This window comes from Miscanthus floridulus, unplaced genomic scaffold (genome assembly GCF_019320115.1).
Source record: "Miscanthus floridulus cultivar M001 unplaced genomic scaffold, ASM1932011v1 os_2659_1, whole genome shotgun sequence".
In the NCBI taxonomy this organism is placed as follows: domain Eukaryota; kingdom Viridiplantae; phylum Streptophyta; class Magnoliopsida; order Poales; family Poaceae; genus Miscanthus; species Miscanthus floridulus.
Genome location: NW_027098438.1, coordinates 2129 through 19438, shown reverse-complemented (window position 1 = coordinate 19438; position 17310 = coordinate 2129). Strand labels below are relative to the sequence as shown.

General features: G+C 42.7%; 1 protein-coding gene across 5 annotated transcripts; it reads left to right on the top strand.

Moving 5' to 3' along the window:
- The first annotated feature begins 10097 nt into the window (after window positions 1-10097).
- LOC136535304 (uncharacterized) lies at window positions 10098-15057 on the top strand. Of its 5 annotated transcripts, none has more exons than XR_010778973.1 (9): window positions 10098-10340; window positions 10443-10514; window positions 10616-10691; window positions 11091-11182; window positions 12626-12695; window positions 12792-12903; window positions 14062-14103; window positions 14485-14565; window positions 14670-15057. XR_010778973.1 is itself a non-coding variant. In XM_066527599.1 (9 exons), the coding sequence occupies exons 1-9, from the start codon at window positions 10317-10319 to the stop codon at window positions 14703-14705; spliced, it is 585 nt and encodes a 194-aa protein (XP_066383696.1). In that variant the 5' UTR covers window positions 10099-10316; the 3' UTR covers window positions 14706-15057. The 5 variants fall into 5 exon arrangements, 3 of the variants coding, with proteins under 3 accessions (XP_066383697.1, XP_066383698.1, XP_066383696.1); XM_066527599.1 differs by having other exon boundaries at window positions 10099-10340; window positions 12792-12883; XR_010778972.1 differs by lacking the exon at window positions 14670-15057 and having other exon boundaries at window positions 12792-12883; window positions 14062-14285.
- Window positions 15058-17310: the final 2253 nt, after the last annotated feature.

Genomic DNA, 17310 nt, shown 5'->3' with positions numbered 1-17310 from the left:
CTTAGTAGGCTCAAAGCAAGAGACAAAAGAGTGATGTTCAATAACGAAGCAAGCTTTTGAGAGCGAGTCATTACTCCCTTTGATGAACTCCCTATGATGAGATCTTGTGGATGAGCTTATAGTAGAGGTGAATTTCTTCTATCAACCACTTGAGGGGGGGGGGGGGTTGTGGAGCATCAACATCATGTTCTTGTGTCACCATTTGGTCATGAAAGACATGAGTGTCTTCATTTTCTACTCTCCTATCTTTATCACCATCTTATGACACATTTGATGAAGAAGGTGGATTGATCACTTGCACATTGTCTTCATCATCATTAGGCTTGATGTCTCCAACCAGAATGTTCTTCATAGCCTCCCTCAATGGTTCATCACCTAAATCATCAAGATTCTCATGTGCTCCTTGGTATCCATTAGATTCATCAAATTCCACATCATATATTTCTTCAACTAAGCCAGTGGCATGATTAAATACTCTATATGCTTTGAACTTTGATGAGTAACGAACAAGAAAACCAATATCACAATGTCTTTGAAACTTCCCTAGGTGTTGCCGCTTCTTATAGATATAGCATTTGCAACCAAACACCCTAAAGAAGGAGACGTCCGGCTTCTTCCCATTGAGCAACTCATAAGGTGTCTTACCAAGAAACTTTTGAAGAAATAGGTGGTTGGATGCATAGCATGCGGTATTGATAGCTTCCGCCCATAGAGCTTCGGGAGTGTTGTACTCATCAAGTATTGTTCTTGCTAGTGTGATCAATGTCCGGTTCTTTCTCTCAACTACACCATTTTATTGAGGAGTATATGTTGCGGAGACCTCATGCTTGATCCTAACTTCATCACAATAGGCTTCAATGTTTGTGTTGTCAAATTCCTTCCCATTGTCATTTCTAATCTTCTTGAGCTTCACTTCAAACTCATTTTGTGCTCTCTTGGCAAACTTCTTGAAGCATGATGCAACTTTGGATTTGTCATGAAGGAAGAATACCCATGTGTATCTTGAGTAGTCATCAACAATCATAAGACAATAAAGATTTCCTCCTAAACTATTGTATGTTGTTGGTCCAAATAAGTCAATGTGAAGGAGCTCTAGCACTCTTATGGTTGACATGAAAGCTTTTGTAGGATGAGTGTTTGCAACTTGCTTGCCGGCTTGACATGTACTACAAAGCTTGTCCTTCTCAAACTTCACATCCTTCAACCCTCTAACCAAATCATTCTTCATTAGCTTCTTGAGTGAGCTCATCCCAACATGAGCAAGTCTTCTATGCCATAGCCACCCAAGTGTTGTTTTGGTGAATAGGCAAGTCTTTAAATTAGCATCTTCGAAGGTGAAGTCCACTAGATAAAGGTTGTTGTATCTAAATCCCTTGAATATCACTTAATCATCATCTTTCTTGGATACAATCACTTCCTTCTCGGTAAACAAGCATTGGAAGCCAAGGTCACACAATTGTCCAACGGATAGCAAGTTGAAACTCAATGAAGCAACATATAGCACATTTGAGATTGAATGATCATTTGATATTACCACTTTGCCCAATCCTTTAACTTTGCCTTTTGAATTATCTCCAAATGTGATTCTTTCTTGTCCATCTATTTCTTTATCTAGTGAGGTGAACATACGAGGATCACCGGTCATATGTTATGTGCAACCACTATCAATTACCCAATGACTTCCACCGGTCTTATAGTTCACCTACACACAAGAGATCAAGCTTTAGGAACCCAAACTTATTGAGTCCTTGACTTTCTCAACAAGTGACTTTGCAACCCAAATTTTCTTAGGCCTATTCTTGTTGGGAGGTCCTAAGAACATAACTTTCATCTTTCCCCTAGAGTCCTTTCTAAGCATATAATGAGCATTGAAAGCAAAGGGTCTAGCATGCTTGGGCAAGGGTTGTGGTGGAGTTTGACACTCATGGGCAAAGTGGCCTTCTTGTCCACACTCAAAACACCTCTTTGGCTTTGGCTTTGACTTGTGTTGTTGTTGTTGAGCTTGAGCTTTCTTCTCTTGGTTTGCCAAATACCCAATGCCACTTCTATCCATCTTCATGACGGTGTTTATTAGTAGCTCACTTTGAAGATGCTTGCCTCTTGTGAACTTGCTCAATCCAATCTTGAGATACTCTTTCTCTAACTTGAACTTCTTATTTTCTTCCTTAAGTGCATCATTATTTTTCTCTTCCTTGAGTTTCTTGTTCTCTTCTTTGAGCTTCTCATTCTCGAGAATCAAATCACCATCATGATCAAGAGTTTCTAGCACTATAGTGTTGGTGGTTTTGAGCTCTTCAAGATCTTTCTTGAGCTTTTCATTATCATGCTTGAGCTTCACATACTCATCATAGTTGTCAGTTTCAACCACTTGCTTGTCTTTGCTACTAGATCCTTGCTCAATGCTCTCAATAATTAAATCATCATATCATGTAGCTATATCAATCTTAACAACATCGTTAGTAGCATCATGGGGATCATTAGATAAAAATTCTTGAGCAATAACAAGATTATTATGATTTATCTTAAGAGTTGTATATTCTTCTTTTAGCATATTGTGGCTAGTGATGAGCTCTTTATGCATCCCCTCAAGTTTATCATGTTTATCTTTAAGCTCTTTCTTAGAAGATTTGAGCTCCTTGAGTTTGGATGACATAGCTTCATTTGTTTCTCTAAGCTCAACACTAGCCTTTTTGGCTATATCACATTTAGCTAAAAGAGAATCATTCTTAGCTTCTAGCTTGTCATTCTTAGCTCTAGTCTTTCTAATGATCTTAGTATATTAATTTAGCAATTTAACAAGATCATCATATGAAGGTGATTCATATTCATCATCATCACTATCACTATCATCATTGTTAGCATGATCATCACCACTACTATCATCATCATTTGGTACCTTCCATTCACCCTTGGCCATAAGGCATAGGTATGTAGAGGATGATGGCAGGGGTGTCGGTGAAGATGATGAAGAGTCAATCACAATTACGGCCACCTTCTCATTATCACTATCATCATCGGATGAGCAACTTGATGAATCAATATCCGTGAGCCAATCACCGACGATGTATGGCTTTCCATTTTTCTTCTTCTTGTGGAAGTCCTTCTTGCCATCCTTCTTCTTGCATGGCTTGTTTTTCTTCTTCTCATCTTCATCTTCATTACTTGAGTCATCTTTCTTGCCCTTGTACTTGTTCTTGTACTTGTCTTTCTTGGGCTTGGTGCATTGATGTGCTAGATGACCAAGTTCTCCACAATTGTAGCAATCCATCTCGGAGATTGGCTTCCTTCTTGTGCTAGTGAAGAACTTCTTTTTCTTGCCATCGAACTTGATGCCACTCTTGTTGAGCTTCTTTAGCATCTTGGTGGTTCTTCTCACCATGAGAGCAAGACTTGCATCATCAACTTCATCGTCACTTGAGCTCTCATACTCAATTCTTGCTTTGCCCTTCTCTTGGCTGGCCTTGAATGCTAAGTCTTTGTCTTTCTTCTTGGTAGAGGATGAGCCATCTTGTGGTATGATGTGCATCTACATTTCATGAGCATTGATCTTTCCCAAGATTTGAGTTGGTGTAGCGGTGGAAAGATCATCTTGATGAAGCACGGTCACAATATGCCCATATTTATCAATGGGGAGAACACTCAAAATTTTTCTCACAACATTAGATGGTTTCATTTGAGTAAGTCCAAGCCCATTGACTTCCTCTACAAGAACATTTAAATGTGAGTATATTTCATTAGCACTCTCTTTAGGAAGCATCTTAAAAGAATTAAGCTTTTTCATTACAAGATGATAGTGTTCCTCACGCTCACTCTTAGTTCCCTCATGGAGCGCACAAATGTCCGACCATAGTGCATGGGCATCCTTGTGGTTCCTCACCTGGTTAAACACATCTTTGCAAAGACCTCTAAAGATGGTGTTTTGAGCCTTTGTATTCTATTTCTCATAGTTCACTTCATCACCTTGAAGGTGCATGGGATCCTGATGTTTTGGGAATCCTTATGAGGCGACTCTAAGTATTCCAACATCTAGAGCTTCTAAATACGCCTCCATGTGAATTTTTCAATAAGAAAAATCATCCCCCTCAAAGATAGGAGGAGGTCTATCTCTGTGAGACATCTTTCTCTAGGCGGTTAAGCCTAAATACGTGAGCATAAGGCTCTGATACTAATTAAAAGGATCAAGATGCCCAAGAGGGGGGGGGGTGAATTGGGCTAATTCTCTAAAATTCTTTGCAATGATTAAACCCTACGGTTAACCCACTTCACCCCTTGTGCCTAGAAAGTGTTTCTATTGTTCTACTGCACAAAAGTTTAGTAACCTATATTCTAATCCTACTCTAGCATAGCAATTCTTTGAATGTAAAGACAAGAATTGAATTGCTCAAAATAAATGCTTAAAGTAAAGAGAGAAGGAGGAACGCGACGATGTTTTGCCAAGGTATCGGAGAATCGCCACTCCCCACTAGTCCTTGTTGGAGCACCCGCGCAAGGGTGTAGCCCCCTTGATCCACACAAGGATCAAGTGCTCTCTACGGGTTGATTCTTCGACACTCCGTCATAGTGAATCACCCACAACCGCTCATAACTTGAGTTGGATCATCCACAAGCTCCGCCAGATGATCACCAAGCTCCTAATCACCACCAAGCCATCTAGATGATGGCGATCACCAAGAGTAACAAGCACGAACTCTCACTTGATCATAATAAGCCTAATGAGAAGGGTGGATGCACACTTTGCTACTCTTGCTTTCACTAATGAGGCCTCTCATTTGGATTCTCAAATCTCAATCACCTCACTAGGACCTTGCTCTTCTTGGCACTCTCAAGGGTGTTTTCTCAGCTGTTGGAATGAGCAAAAAGTGATCCCTTAAGTGAATAGAGGAAATATGTATAACCCCCTCATTCAAAACGAACTGTTATGTGCCACTATGGGGTGACCGGACGCTCCGGTCAAGGTGACCGGACGCTCCGGTCAGTTCTCCCCGCCTCCAAGCAGTTAAGTTGTGACCAGACACTGACCGATGTCCGGCCAGCACTGATCGGACATGTCTGGTCACAAAAACTGTCCTCTAGAACCTTACTAATGTTGACCGAACTTTGGAACCTAGCGTCCGGTCACTTTGCTGCTCAGCGTCCGGTCAGTAGCCGGAACCTGACCAGCGTCCAGTTAGCACTGACCAGACGCGTTCAATCAGTATTCTCCCTCTCTGGAACCTTACTGGAGTTGACCGGACTCAGGCACCCAGCATCTGGTCACATTTCACTCAGCGTCCGGTCACATCCAGACGACTTCACCTTGATCAAATGAACTGACTGAACTCTGCGCCAGCGTTTGGTCACACCGTAACCAGCATCCAGTCAACATTTAACCCTCTATTCACTTTGAACTCACAATCATGTGTGAATGAAGTTCGCTCCAATTGATCTTATGGCTATTTAGGATCTACCTAGTGCTAGATTTGATAAGTGTGCACCACACCTAACCCACTAGACTCACCTAGGTCAAGGTACTCATCCATACCCCCCCTTAATAGTATGACCAAAGGAAAAACAAAGTCCTAAACTACTCTAAGTGTCTCTTCAACACCAAATGACACTTAGAACTAATCCATCCTTAACCTTGCCGTCCATCCTTTGGAAAACTGAAACGATTTCCATCATAGGGGCATGACCACTGTGATTGCCTAATCAATTGTCATTATCATGACCTAACTTAATTGCATCTGCAAAACACACGTTAGTCATAGTAACATCGTATTATCATTAATCACCGAAACCCAACTAGAGGCCTAGATGCTTTCAACAGCCACCTAGCGCATTAAACGCACCAGCCCATAAGGGGTCGAGCGATGAAGCTTGAATAAGCCACGACTATGAACCTACACTCAACATACATGCATCTCAACGCTTTCACGATCACTTCATGATCGCAAAAATGCTTGGGGGTTACTGTCGGGGTTATGATCCCTGGGTGTCTTAAGGCATCGATTAGTTAGTAGGTTGAGTGACCCACGACACATCAGCTAGCGAGAGCTCATACGATCGAGGCCCAGCCGAGCTAAGTAGACCAGGCCAAATGCTAAGACCGAGGTCAGCCACTACCCATCCCATCTGTCTTAGCTCCACACGCAACAAGGATTCATGACCTCTCACCATTCTGGCCCCTAAGAGGAATAGGGAGAGGCCGAGCCTAGCTAGGTGTGACTGCTCTGACAGGGGCAGACATGCCACACTGACCCCATAAGGACCGAGGGGATAGTGGTCACCTCGATCTAGTCAGACGCCATCACTGCGCCACGCAACACAGATAAGTCAACACCACCCAATGATGACTTCCAGTATGACGACCACCATCCAAATACGATCCAACAAGACACATGTATGATTCTACCCACTATAGGATGGGATCCACGATGGAGGTCTTGACTTAGAGGCCATCCAAGCCGGCGGGAGCCATGACCCCGGAGCTCGGGATCGTGGCCACCAACTCCACAAGATAACCAGGTGATCAACGACCTGGGGGTGGCTACCAACTCTTGTATGACACCCCTAGGGGATCTGGAGGTAATGACGAAGGCCATGACAGAGACCACGTCGCCCAGGACGGCTGACGAACCACCATCGTGCCTATAGTGCTGCCACGGCCGCTACAGTAGCACCACGCCACACCATGCCATGACGTGGCCACAAGACCATGATGACAACCATGCCTGGACATGCGCAGCAAGATGACATAGCTTGCAAACCAAGTTAGCTAGGCCCCTCCCTCAGGCTCGTGACTCTTCGATCGGGAGAACCTTCTTTTTTGTACATGCCTTGGCTAGTTGGCCCCGAACTATATATAAGGGCAGCCAGGGCATTCATCCTAGACATCCTTTACATCTTCACATTCTTCACAACCTTTGGACTCCTGAAGCTTCTCTTCAGGCAGTTTATCTTCTAGCTCTAGCTTTTCTACCTCTTCCACCATTCTTGCACCCTCCATTGTAAGAACTTCAAAGCATTCAAACGAGGAACGCACACTCGATCATCTCTGAGACTAGACATAGGGCTCTGGTCTGAATCGGTATAAATCCTCGTGTCTTTTGGATGCTACCATCGTCTTTCTAGAGCAGCGCGACAATCGTATAAATTTACTAGTCCGGTTTATAAAACACCGACACTTGGTCTTTTAGTTAGGCCGTTTGGATCTCTAGCAGCTAAATTTAGTCGGCTAAAATTTAGTTGGTGGATCTAAGCCTGTCTCCAACAAGGAACCCATATGGGCACCCAAACCCAAAATGGATAGCAAGAGACCTAAAATCAGCCTCTAACAGAGTATCTATACGGGAGACCTATTTTGGGTTTCCTGAGAGGCACAACCCAAATATGGGCATCATCTCTCCTAAAAACCCATTTGTAAAAAGGATTATCTTTTGGGTCTCGTTGTTGGAGAAGATGCCGAATATGTATTAAACATTTTACCTATAGCGCTATCCAAAAGACGAATGTGTCTTGTATTTTGAGTGTTGTTGTTAGAGATAGCCTAAATAGGCCCCTAGTTGATAGCCCAGCTGATGTTGCACCATACACTTTGACTGAGGCGAGCTGTTATTAGAGGTTGTATCATGGAATTTATCAAAAAATGTAAAAAAATTGAAGTACGGAAATTTAATATGATTTTATATTATTTTCTAGCATGCATTTTTTTATGGTCATATATCTTTGTTGGGGAAAAAATCGCTTGTTCTCTTTCTCTTTTATGCAAAAAGAGCAAAAGGAATATACATGCAGAGGTGATATATTTGCCTTCTGGGAATTTTTTTTGTGCGAACTGGCCTTCTGGGAAATTTGGATGCCTAGCTATCGTATCCAAAATATATAAAACTGATACCGAGATTGTTTATGTATTAAGGAACGCATTTTGGTCCACTTAGTATATATACATTAAATAAGACTAGTCACTTGTTGCTCTATATGCATGAAAGTTTCTCAAAAGAATGAGCATATGTAGCAGAAGGATCCTATTCCGTGCTCCTTTCCACTTGGGGGCTGAGTAGTGCTCAACCATAGCTCATGATTTGATATCAGCTAGCAATTTTTTAGAGAAAGATTTGCTACTGCAACGTCTATCTATCTGTTGAATACACCTGTCCCATCCTTTTTCTTCTTTGTCTATCAAGTTTCTAGAAAGGTGGAAGAAAGAAAACAAGAATCTTTATCTTCATGAAGCATTAGCCCCAAAGGAAGGAATCAAGGAACCACCGAATAAGGGCCCACAAAAGTATAAAAGGCAGGAACAATGTAGCTGTGAAAATTCTCAAATGTATTGCTACTTGGGCAACTTTCTTTGTAGATAACAATTCTTGAGTATATCCCTTTCTTTGCTCGATTTACGGCCAAAATAAAAAAAAGGAAAGAGCTATTCTCAAGTAAAGTAAGCTAATACCACTATTAGTGAAAGGACCTAAATCAGCGGACAAGTAAACTTTTGGAAGCTCCGAAGATTTGTTCAAAACCGAAGATAGTGGGAGCATAGAAATAGAGGGAAGAATTGCTTAAAACACATATTGTTGAAAATACCGCACTTCCTTGAGGTCTATAGAGGTTCCTAAGACATTTTCTTTGACTAGAAGCTTCCCAAAGAGAGATCAGATCAGGAGTGACCCTAAATTTTCCGAAAAGCTAATGATAGGTTCTTCTCTCTATCGGAACAATAGGGCAACTTGAGTAGGAGAGTGAGCCAAGAACCCTAGGAAACAACTTTAGAGGGAGAGTGTTGAGTGTTGAACATAGGTGTAGATCAAACCCTCGGATTGGCACTATGACAGTTCACTTCACGTCCTAACTGATCATCCTAATTAGCAAGGGGCTCAGGGGCTACACCCATCAGGTGCAGTGCGCTCGCACGCGCCCTCTGACCCATTAGTGGACGGCTTGGTAGGCCCCAGAAGGCCCATATTGAAAAAAGAGTCAAGAAGCAAGTCCCTGTTCGGATCACCCGCGCCTTGGTAGGCCCCAGAAGCTCGCTCGTGGGCTCGCCAGACTAAAGCGACTCCTGACCCTAGGGAACGATCACCGAGCAAGCATTGCCCTGCGTGCTCCAGCCTTGACTCGGCAGGGCTTTGTCAACATAGAGGATATTCTCTAGTATCCGCCAGGCACCTGGAGCCCGACAGGTGGGCAAAACCATAAGGTGTCAGGCCTTGCGCGTGCTTGGTTTGGGTAGTGAAACCATACGGTCCATGATATAACCAAATTGGATGGATCTTCGGTCCGAGCCTAGACATATCATTTGGTTTGCCGCATGGAGACAACTCGTCTGAGACTGTATGACTCCCTACGCCAGTACAAATGCATCACCATTGGTTCCTTTAGAAATCATCAGACGACTTCGCCCGTCGTTTGTCTGAGCGAGCTGGTTCCTTAGGGAGTGTTCGGCTGGACTGATTTTTGTACTGTTCACGCTGGAAAACACTGTTTACGCTGGAATGTTGTGAGAGAAAAACATTGCTCCGGCTGAAAAAGAAGTCAACCAGCCAGCCAAAAAATGCCAGCCGAACACAACGTTAATCTAAACATCGTTAGTATTCGATCTAGCAGGAGTGAATCAATGCCGGACGTGCTGATTCTGAACATGATGACTCTTTGAACCAAAAACGCTCTTGATGAACAGATATCTCACGAGCTCTTTTTTAGAAGCCACATCTCTATTATTGTGGCTATCGGAGATGGCTCATGGCTGTTCGGCTTATGACGGCTGATAAATCGGCAGAAGCTGACTTATTGTGAGAAAAAAATACTGAGACCGGTAAATTCAAACCAACAGGCCACGGCCGCAGCCGGGGAGGGATTTGACACCGGAAACGTGAATCGTCCGGAGTCGCTGTCCTGCTGTTGTAGATGGGGAAGAGACCTCTTCTTTGCCTAGCTAAAGCAGCCCTAATTCCCACTGCGTGTTTTTATTTTTTTATTTTTTGAGGAAATCGTCGCGTGTAAAGTGGAGCGGAACAGGAAGGCATGAGGCCCGCGTCCGTGTCTTTAGCTTGGGAGCAGCCCAATACATGTCTACGGACGGGGCCACGGGGGACAAACAAAAACAAAATACAGTCCACAGACCAAGCCTAGAAGCCCAGCCCAGAAGCAGCATTTGCTAGCTCGCCTCCGCCTCCGCCTCCGCCTCTGCGGTCTGCCGAGGTCTCGCCACAAGTCAATCCTACGGTCCACGGCAGTACGGCACCACTGAGTCCCCTCCCCTCTCCTTCCGGCTTCCGCAGTCCGCTGCTCTTCTGTCCTGGCATCTTGGAGACGGCGGCGAGGCGAGGGAGGACTGGACCATGGCTGCCTCTTCGGCTCTCAGGGTACGAGCGCGGGCACGCATGCGCAGCAAAATCTCACCGTTTTGCTCTATTGTCAGTATTTCCTCTCTAACCTGTGCTTACACTGGCGCTGGAATGACGCAGCTAATCCTGGGCTCCTCGTCGGCGTCGCGCCGCCAGATTCTGTCCGAGATGGGATACAAGTTCACTCTTCTTGTTGGTTTTTTGTGCTCTATTGTTTGTGTTGTTTGCTTCAGTAATTTCTTCTCCCGCACCTTTCAGTTCATTCATTTTAATTTTTTTCCCCGGGGCTTTAGAGTGTGGATATCGATGAGAAAGCGATCAGAAAGGAGAACCCAGAGGAACTGGTGGTCGCCTTGGCTCATGCGAAAGTAATTCTTTCTTTTCTTTGTTCAAGAACTGGATTATGCTGCCCCCTTTTTTTTTGGTGGTTGCTTTTCATGATTAAAGAGAAAATGATATTTAGGGGGTTTAGGGGATGGGACTGTGGGAGTGGAGCTGGCGCAGCAAGCCAGCAATTATATGTTTAGGGTTTACTAGTGTTTTCTATTTACGGTTGGTCAATATTTAGGCACCTAGACCTAGCACATGGATAAATCCCATTGTCAAAGTAACAAGGGTCTTTACTGTTAGAATTTGTTATTTAGCTGTCATTAGTTCTTACTAACATTTGCCCTTTATTAGTTATGTCAGAGTGCAGATAATGGTTGATTTAAATCAGTTGCAATTGGATTAACTGGTTTACTTAGTCTATTTTGTCAATGTTGTTGGCAGATGCTATACTGGAGAAGATGCAGAAGAATGGGATGATGAAAGAGATTGTTGATTCTCAAGAGACTACTCTGATGATAACTGCTGACCAAGTATGCTGCTTTCATTTCTTCTGGCATGCTTTGCTTGATAATCTTTCATGAGCTGTGTACTTATCTACAATCAAAATGTATGGATGCGGCCCGAAACCATCATTCTTGCTGCATTTGAGCAACATGAAACCGTGAACATGCTACCATAGTATTTACAGAGCTAGTGCCTGAGCAATTTTTTTTAGGTTCAGCTGCTTCTGGAAAGATGCTTGTGTGCTAGACTCTTGAATCGATATTTACTTAGCCACTTTTTTAGTTTAGTTAGGATGTCTGTGAAGCTAAAAGGATAGTAATATCAACCATCAAATATGTTTAGGCAAAATTTGCTACTAGACATGCAAAACAATGCCTAGTGGCTGGTGGACATCGTGAAAACGAATGTTTGCTGGGAGACACACTGGCTCAGTGGATGTTTTCTGGTGGCACTACCTCAATAAAATATGGTTTCCAGAGAGTGAAGTTTTTTTTTTTTCTAAATAAAGATCACTGCTGCACATTTTTGGTGGGTTGACGAACATAGAGCAGCGCAGCGCAGCGCCCGATGCTTGTGGTTGATCGCACGTTTAGGTTGGAATTGGGCTGCACACATGAGTCCAAACGGCACAGTGACACACATAGGATCTTGGGATCACTGGAGCTGCATGCGGGAAGCCAAGAAGTGATGGTGGCCCATGGGAGATGGGCAAATCCTGCTCCGGGCATGCTCAAGTCTGCCTGAGGCGGCAGAGAGGTTCATTGGGATGTGGCAACTGGCAACGCTCGCCCTGGCATCAAAGAAGGTGGAGGTATGGCTGCACGGTGAGAAACAAAGAAAACAGCGCTGATTTCTTGTCGCGAACCTTCCACGGCCATGGAGCTCTGCAATTGAGCAAAGGAAAGGCATCGAGGACTGCTAGGGATACTTAAGGAAGGAGGAATCGTGCCGAAGCTCACTTGTGGAGGAGGTCGACTCCAATGGAGCAGCAAAAGTGATAGGTGACAGTGGCCAATGCTTTGTAAGGGAGGTGTAGGGCGCATGTGCAGCACAAGAATTGATGACACCACATTGTTACTGGCTCTCTATTAAACTAATCAAGGAGCTACCTGGACCATGTTCATATCCCAATATGTTAACTTTGCTGTTTATTAAGGCATCACATTATAGCCAAGAATAATAACTCTCGTGTTAGCGCTTTCCCTACATTCATATAGGTTATGGCTAGCATTTGTTAACTTATCGAAACCAAAGTTTTGCTCAGACTGTACTGGACAAACTATGAAACTAGTGGTTTTTAGGCCCAATACGACTATAGAAATTAGTAAATTTGATTGTCAACAAGTTTCAAGCTGAGAATATCAATAGTTTTGCCACATGCCCACATGCTTGCACATGTTATTACTGTTTAATACATTAGTGCTTATTTGATTTTGTTAACTCTTCTTCTCACATTATGCTTTACGGAGGTTGTGATTCATGATGGAGTGATTAGAGAAAAACCTAGCACTCCAGAAGAGGCACGGAAATTCATCAAAGGTCTGTGTTATTTTGTAGAACTCGAGTTATTTAATAATGTGCTTTATTTGATCTGTCCTTGCCCTGTGGTGCTTAATGAACACATTTTTCTGTCAGGGTACTCTGAAAGCCATGCTGCGACAATTGGATCTGTGCTTATTACAAATGTGAAGACTGGAGCTAGAAGGGAAGGATGGGATAAAGCAGAAGTACTATCTAAGTTTCCCTGGTATTTTATTTTAGTAATCGGTACCATATCATACTTATGCTTAGGTATTACATTTACTGAAAACCTCAACTTTTCCCACCAATCTTGGCGTAGGTTTTAGTTACTTGTTTAATATGATTTTGTCATTTTGTGCAGTGTCTTGTCAGCTTTCTGCCTAAATCAAACTTATCCTCAGCTTTTGTTTCAAATAAAGTTTGAAATTTGTAAAGTAGTAAAAGGTTACTCTAATACTTCTTAAAAGTTGATGCCTTGATGGGCTAACCTACTTTGAGCCTTGATCCTTTTTTTTTTGAACGCAAGAGCCTTGAGCTTGTTGGCCCCTTTGCTCTGTAATAAGGTTGATGGCTGAACATGATTTCTGTAAGAACGTTTAAATGCTGTTTGCTCTTTCACAAATTGAGGGATAAAAAGACCAAAATCAAAGTTTTAAAACTAAGATGTCTAACCTTGTATTTAGAAACACAATCTGCTGTATTTGGTTTTGTTCATACTACCTCTGTCCCCAAAAGAATGTCATTCTAGCTTTGTCCTAAGTCAAACATCATAAGCTTGACCAAATTTATAAAACTAGGACCAATGTCTATGATATCAAATTAGCACCATTTGAGTTGGCATGAAGTATATTTTTACAGTAATACATATTTGGTGTCATAAATGTTGATACTTTTCTCTATAATAAAGTGTAAACTTAGGGTCTGTTTAGATTCCAAAAAATTTTGCGCAGTACCCGTCACATCGAATCTTGCGGCACATGCATGGAGTACTAAATGTAGACGAAAAAAAAAACTAATTGCACAGTTGGGTGAGAAATCGCGAGACGAAACTTTTGAACCTAATTAGTCCATAATTAGACACTAATTGCCAAATACAAACGAAAGTGCTACAGTAGTCAAAATCCAAAATTTTTTGGATCTAAACAGGGCCTTAGTCAAACATAGGATAGTTTGACTTCTGACAAAACTAGAGTGACATTCATTTTGAGACGGAGGCAGTTTAATCCTCTAGACCCTCACGAGATAAATGGTTTTGACATTATATTACCCTTGGTTCTGAGCTATAGCTAATATTTGGTACAATAGAATTAGTTTTTTTAGTTCTGTACTGTGATGCACAGTTCTTTTTCCTGCTAACATTTCCACTGTAAATGTTGGTGATCAGGTTTATTTCCATAAAATTCCTGATGAAGTTGTGGAGAGTTTGGTAAGTCTGCACTCTGCAACAGTTAACCCACTATTCTGTCCAGTCACAAAGTTTCTGGGTCGATGTCGTGGTATGGGGTCGTGATACGTGGTACACTACTCGCGAGAGATTTTTACACTTCGGGTCGAAAATGAACCCATGAATCCGGGTCGGGGTCGACAAACCCGGGTCGAGGGTCGAAGGTGGTGAACCCGTTTTATGTGACTATGATTCTGTCTTTCTGTGCTCTGCAACAGTTAATCTGCTTTGTCATTGTTGAGTCACAATGTGATGGAATCTCACTGGCGCACAGATTTATGCTGTAAAGCATTTTGGTATTTTTTTTCTATTCTCTCTGCCATGAGTCTCATCAAATAGAATTTTCACTTTTGTACGTTTTAGATTGAGGAGGGCAATGTCTTCTATGTTGCTGGTGGTCTCCTTGTGGAGCATCCCCTAACTTCACCTCTCGTGGAAGCCATTGTGAGTTACACATGTTCTTATTCTTGTTGGGATACTGATTTTCTACATGGGGAGTTCAGAGGGCATTGTATCGCATTGTGTCTGAAGACCGGGACTCTGTGCAGGTTGGTACAATTGATAGTGTAATGGGGCTCCCATAGCTACAATCCTATGGACCGAACTGACCTGTGATACAGAAATCATATTGGTGGCGGACTGGCGGTGGCTAAATCAGTTTGGTAGTAATGTAGTGTGAGAATCATGTAATCATCCTATTTTCCAACAAAAAAAGGCCTTCGTGTGATCAGCCCACCATGAATGGAATTCATCCTTAGCTTCCATGACCTTAGGGCTGAATCATTCGTTGTGTTTTCTGTTATGTGCTCGGCCGCAAGGATTTTTAATGACTGGCAGACTGCTTGATTTGGTCCATGAATTCGTGCTAAGTCAAGCTCTGTGGCCTGTGCACCTCAAATCTGTCTGCCTTGTTTTGTATATCGTCAAATTCTACAAGTGTAACATGCGTTCATTTGGTTGATCAATTTTGTTTCTGATGTAATCGTTGATGTCACAACTACCACATGTGGCCTGCGGGTAGGGGCCAAAATACAAATATACCTTGACCTTAGGTTTCGTCCGAAGAGGCTGAAATTAGTTCTGGATATGTACAATGGTGCTTTTTAAGATATATATTATTTCGGTTTTAATTATAGATCATTTTGGCTTTTCATGTATACAGAGATAGTGTATATATAGGTGCATAATTACCTATAAAAAAATCTAAAAACGATCTATAATTTGGACGGAGAGTTCAATATGGACGTTTGCCACTTGCCAGATACCGATGGTCACGTTTTAGCCCCAACCGTCGCGTTACCGTGCGGGCCCTGTCCGTCAGCGACTCGGCGGAACGATTTGCATTCCACATAACCGCGTTCTCGCCTCATCTTTCCCCCATCTCGTTGCGGAGGCGCAGGCCATGGGGCAACGGCAAACCCCAGCCGGCAGCCCGGCAGCCGCGGTCTAATCTTCTCGGCCCCAATCAGGCCAGCCATTACCGTGCGGCGAACATTGGACGCGATTCGACATCCACCAAAAGGTGCGTCAATTTCTGTCTGTGATTTGAAGAGTGTGAAGAAGGTGTTGTGGCTGGGGGCGGCTAGTTCAGGTTGTCCAAGGAAACCGGCGTGCCGGGGCGGGGCTATTTCAGAGCAGCTAAGGAAATAGGCGCAGGCGCTTCCGATTGTGCCAAGAACAAAACCGAACCCCGCGAAGGTATCTGCGAGCACCTGCAAAGCACAGCACCACACAACGCGACCGGTAACGAGGTTTTTATTATAGAAGCGGTACCTCCATTTGTTTGTGTTTAGTTGTATTGGCTAGTGTGCTAGATCGATTAGCGTCAGAAAATTTTGAGGATCTCTACTGTGGTGGCAGCATAAGACAATACGCTCGCTATTTATGATACTATGATGTAATGCATAGCTGGGTTTTGAATTTGCGACCTGATCGATGAGCCTGTAGACCTAGTTATAGTACTGACAGTGGCATGGGAGTGCTATTGATGGATCTGTGGGTGCAGTATAGTGCTTTAAAATTGAACTGACAGCGCAGTTGTGTGTGAAGTATGCCAGTAGCTAATATAGTTGTGTTAGATGCATCTGTAATCTGTACAGCATGCTAAAAATTGTATCCCAGCAACCCGTGCTTGCGTCCCTGTGGTACCTGTTTTTTTCCCCTGCTAACCACCATCCTTAATGGAATTGAACAAGGAAATTTGGCGTATGGGTCTTCATGTTCGTGGACCATATATGGATATAAATTGTGTGATATGAATGGACCAGTAGGAAGATTAGTGACTCCGAGCCCTGCTAAATTAATGTAAAATGTACTGTTTCCTGCTCTACATTATCCCCATTCCCCAATATTGCAAACTAGAGCTGAACACAGACAGTGGATGGTAGCTCCCTTTCCTTTTGCCTTAATGATCTGTGTATCTCCATATGTTGTGCCTGTGTGGTCCGAGTCTTAACACTCAGCTGTCAGTTCAGGATTAATTACGGTACCAGATGACCATAGTGAGACAAGGTCAGATCACCCTCTGATCTTTGGGCTTCTCCTGTCGAGAAGAGGCTATGATGATACCAATTTTATAGTGAAGCCCTTTAGTTGATTGATCCCTATGCGGAACCCCTCATTATGCCATCATAGTTTCTAGGCTCCTGCTAACTACACATCACAGACTAGCAAATCCATTCTAACTCTTATACTTCTTTTCCTTATTATTATTAAAAAAACTCTTATACTTCCTTTAGATACTAATAATTCTTGGTCTTCCAACAAAAACCCAATCTAATTTGACTATGACTTGTACACATCTAATATGGATGGGATGATGCATGCGTGGTTTCCATAACGATTCTGATTTTCCTATTCTGGCTCAATGATAGATCAGGTTCTAGTATTTTTTTAGTCTTTAAAACTGGACTTGCACAGGATACATGTTGAAGTACTGTAATGAGATGAAGTATCCATCCCAGTGACATCCTGTTGGATTCTGAAAGAAAGCAGACATATGTATGAAATGTTAGGTTTCTTATTTCTTCCTTTCGTTTTCATCAACCATCATTTTTGTCTTCTTTTTCATTAATTTGGTAGTTGGTTAAGTGCACTTCTTGATTTTACAATTATGTCCATTATTAATCAAACACTTCTTCATAGGGATTTAGGAGCCTAGAAGGTTTTGATATGAAACTAGCTACATAG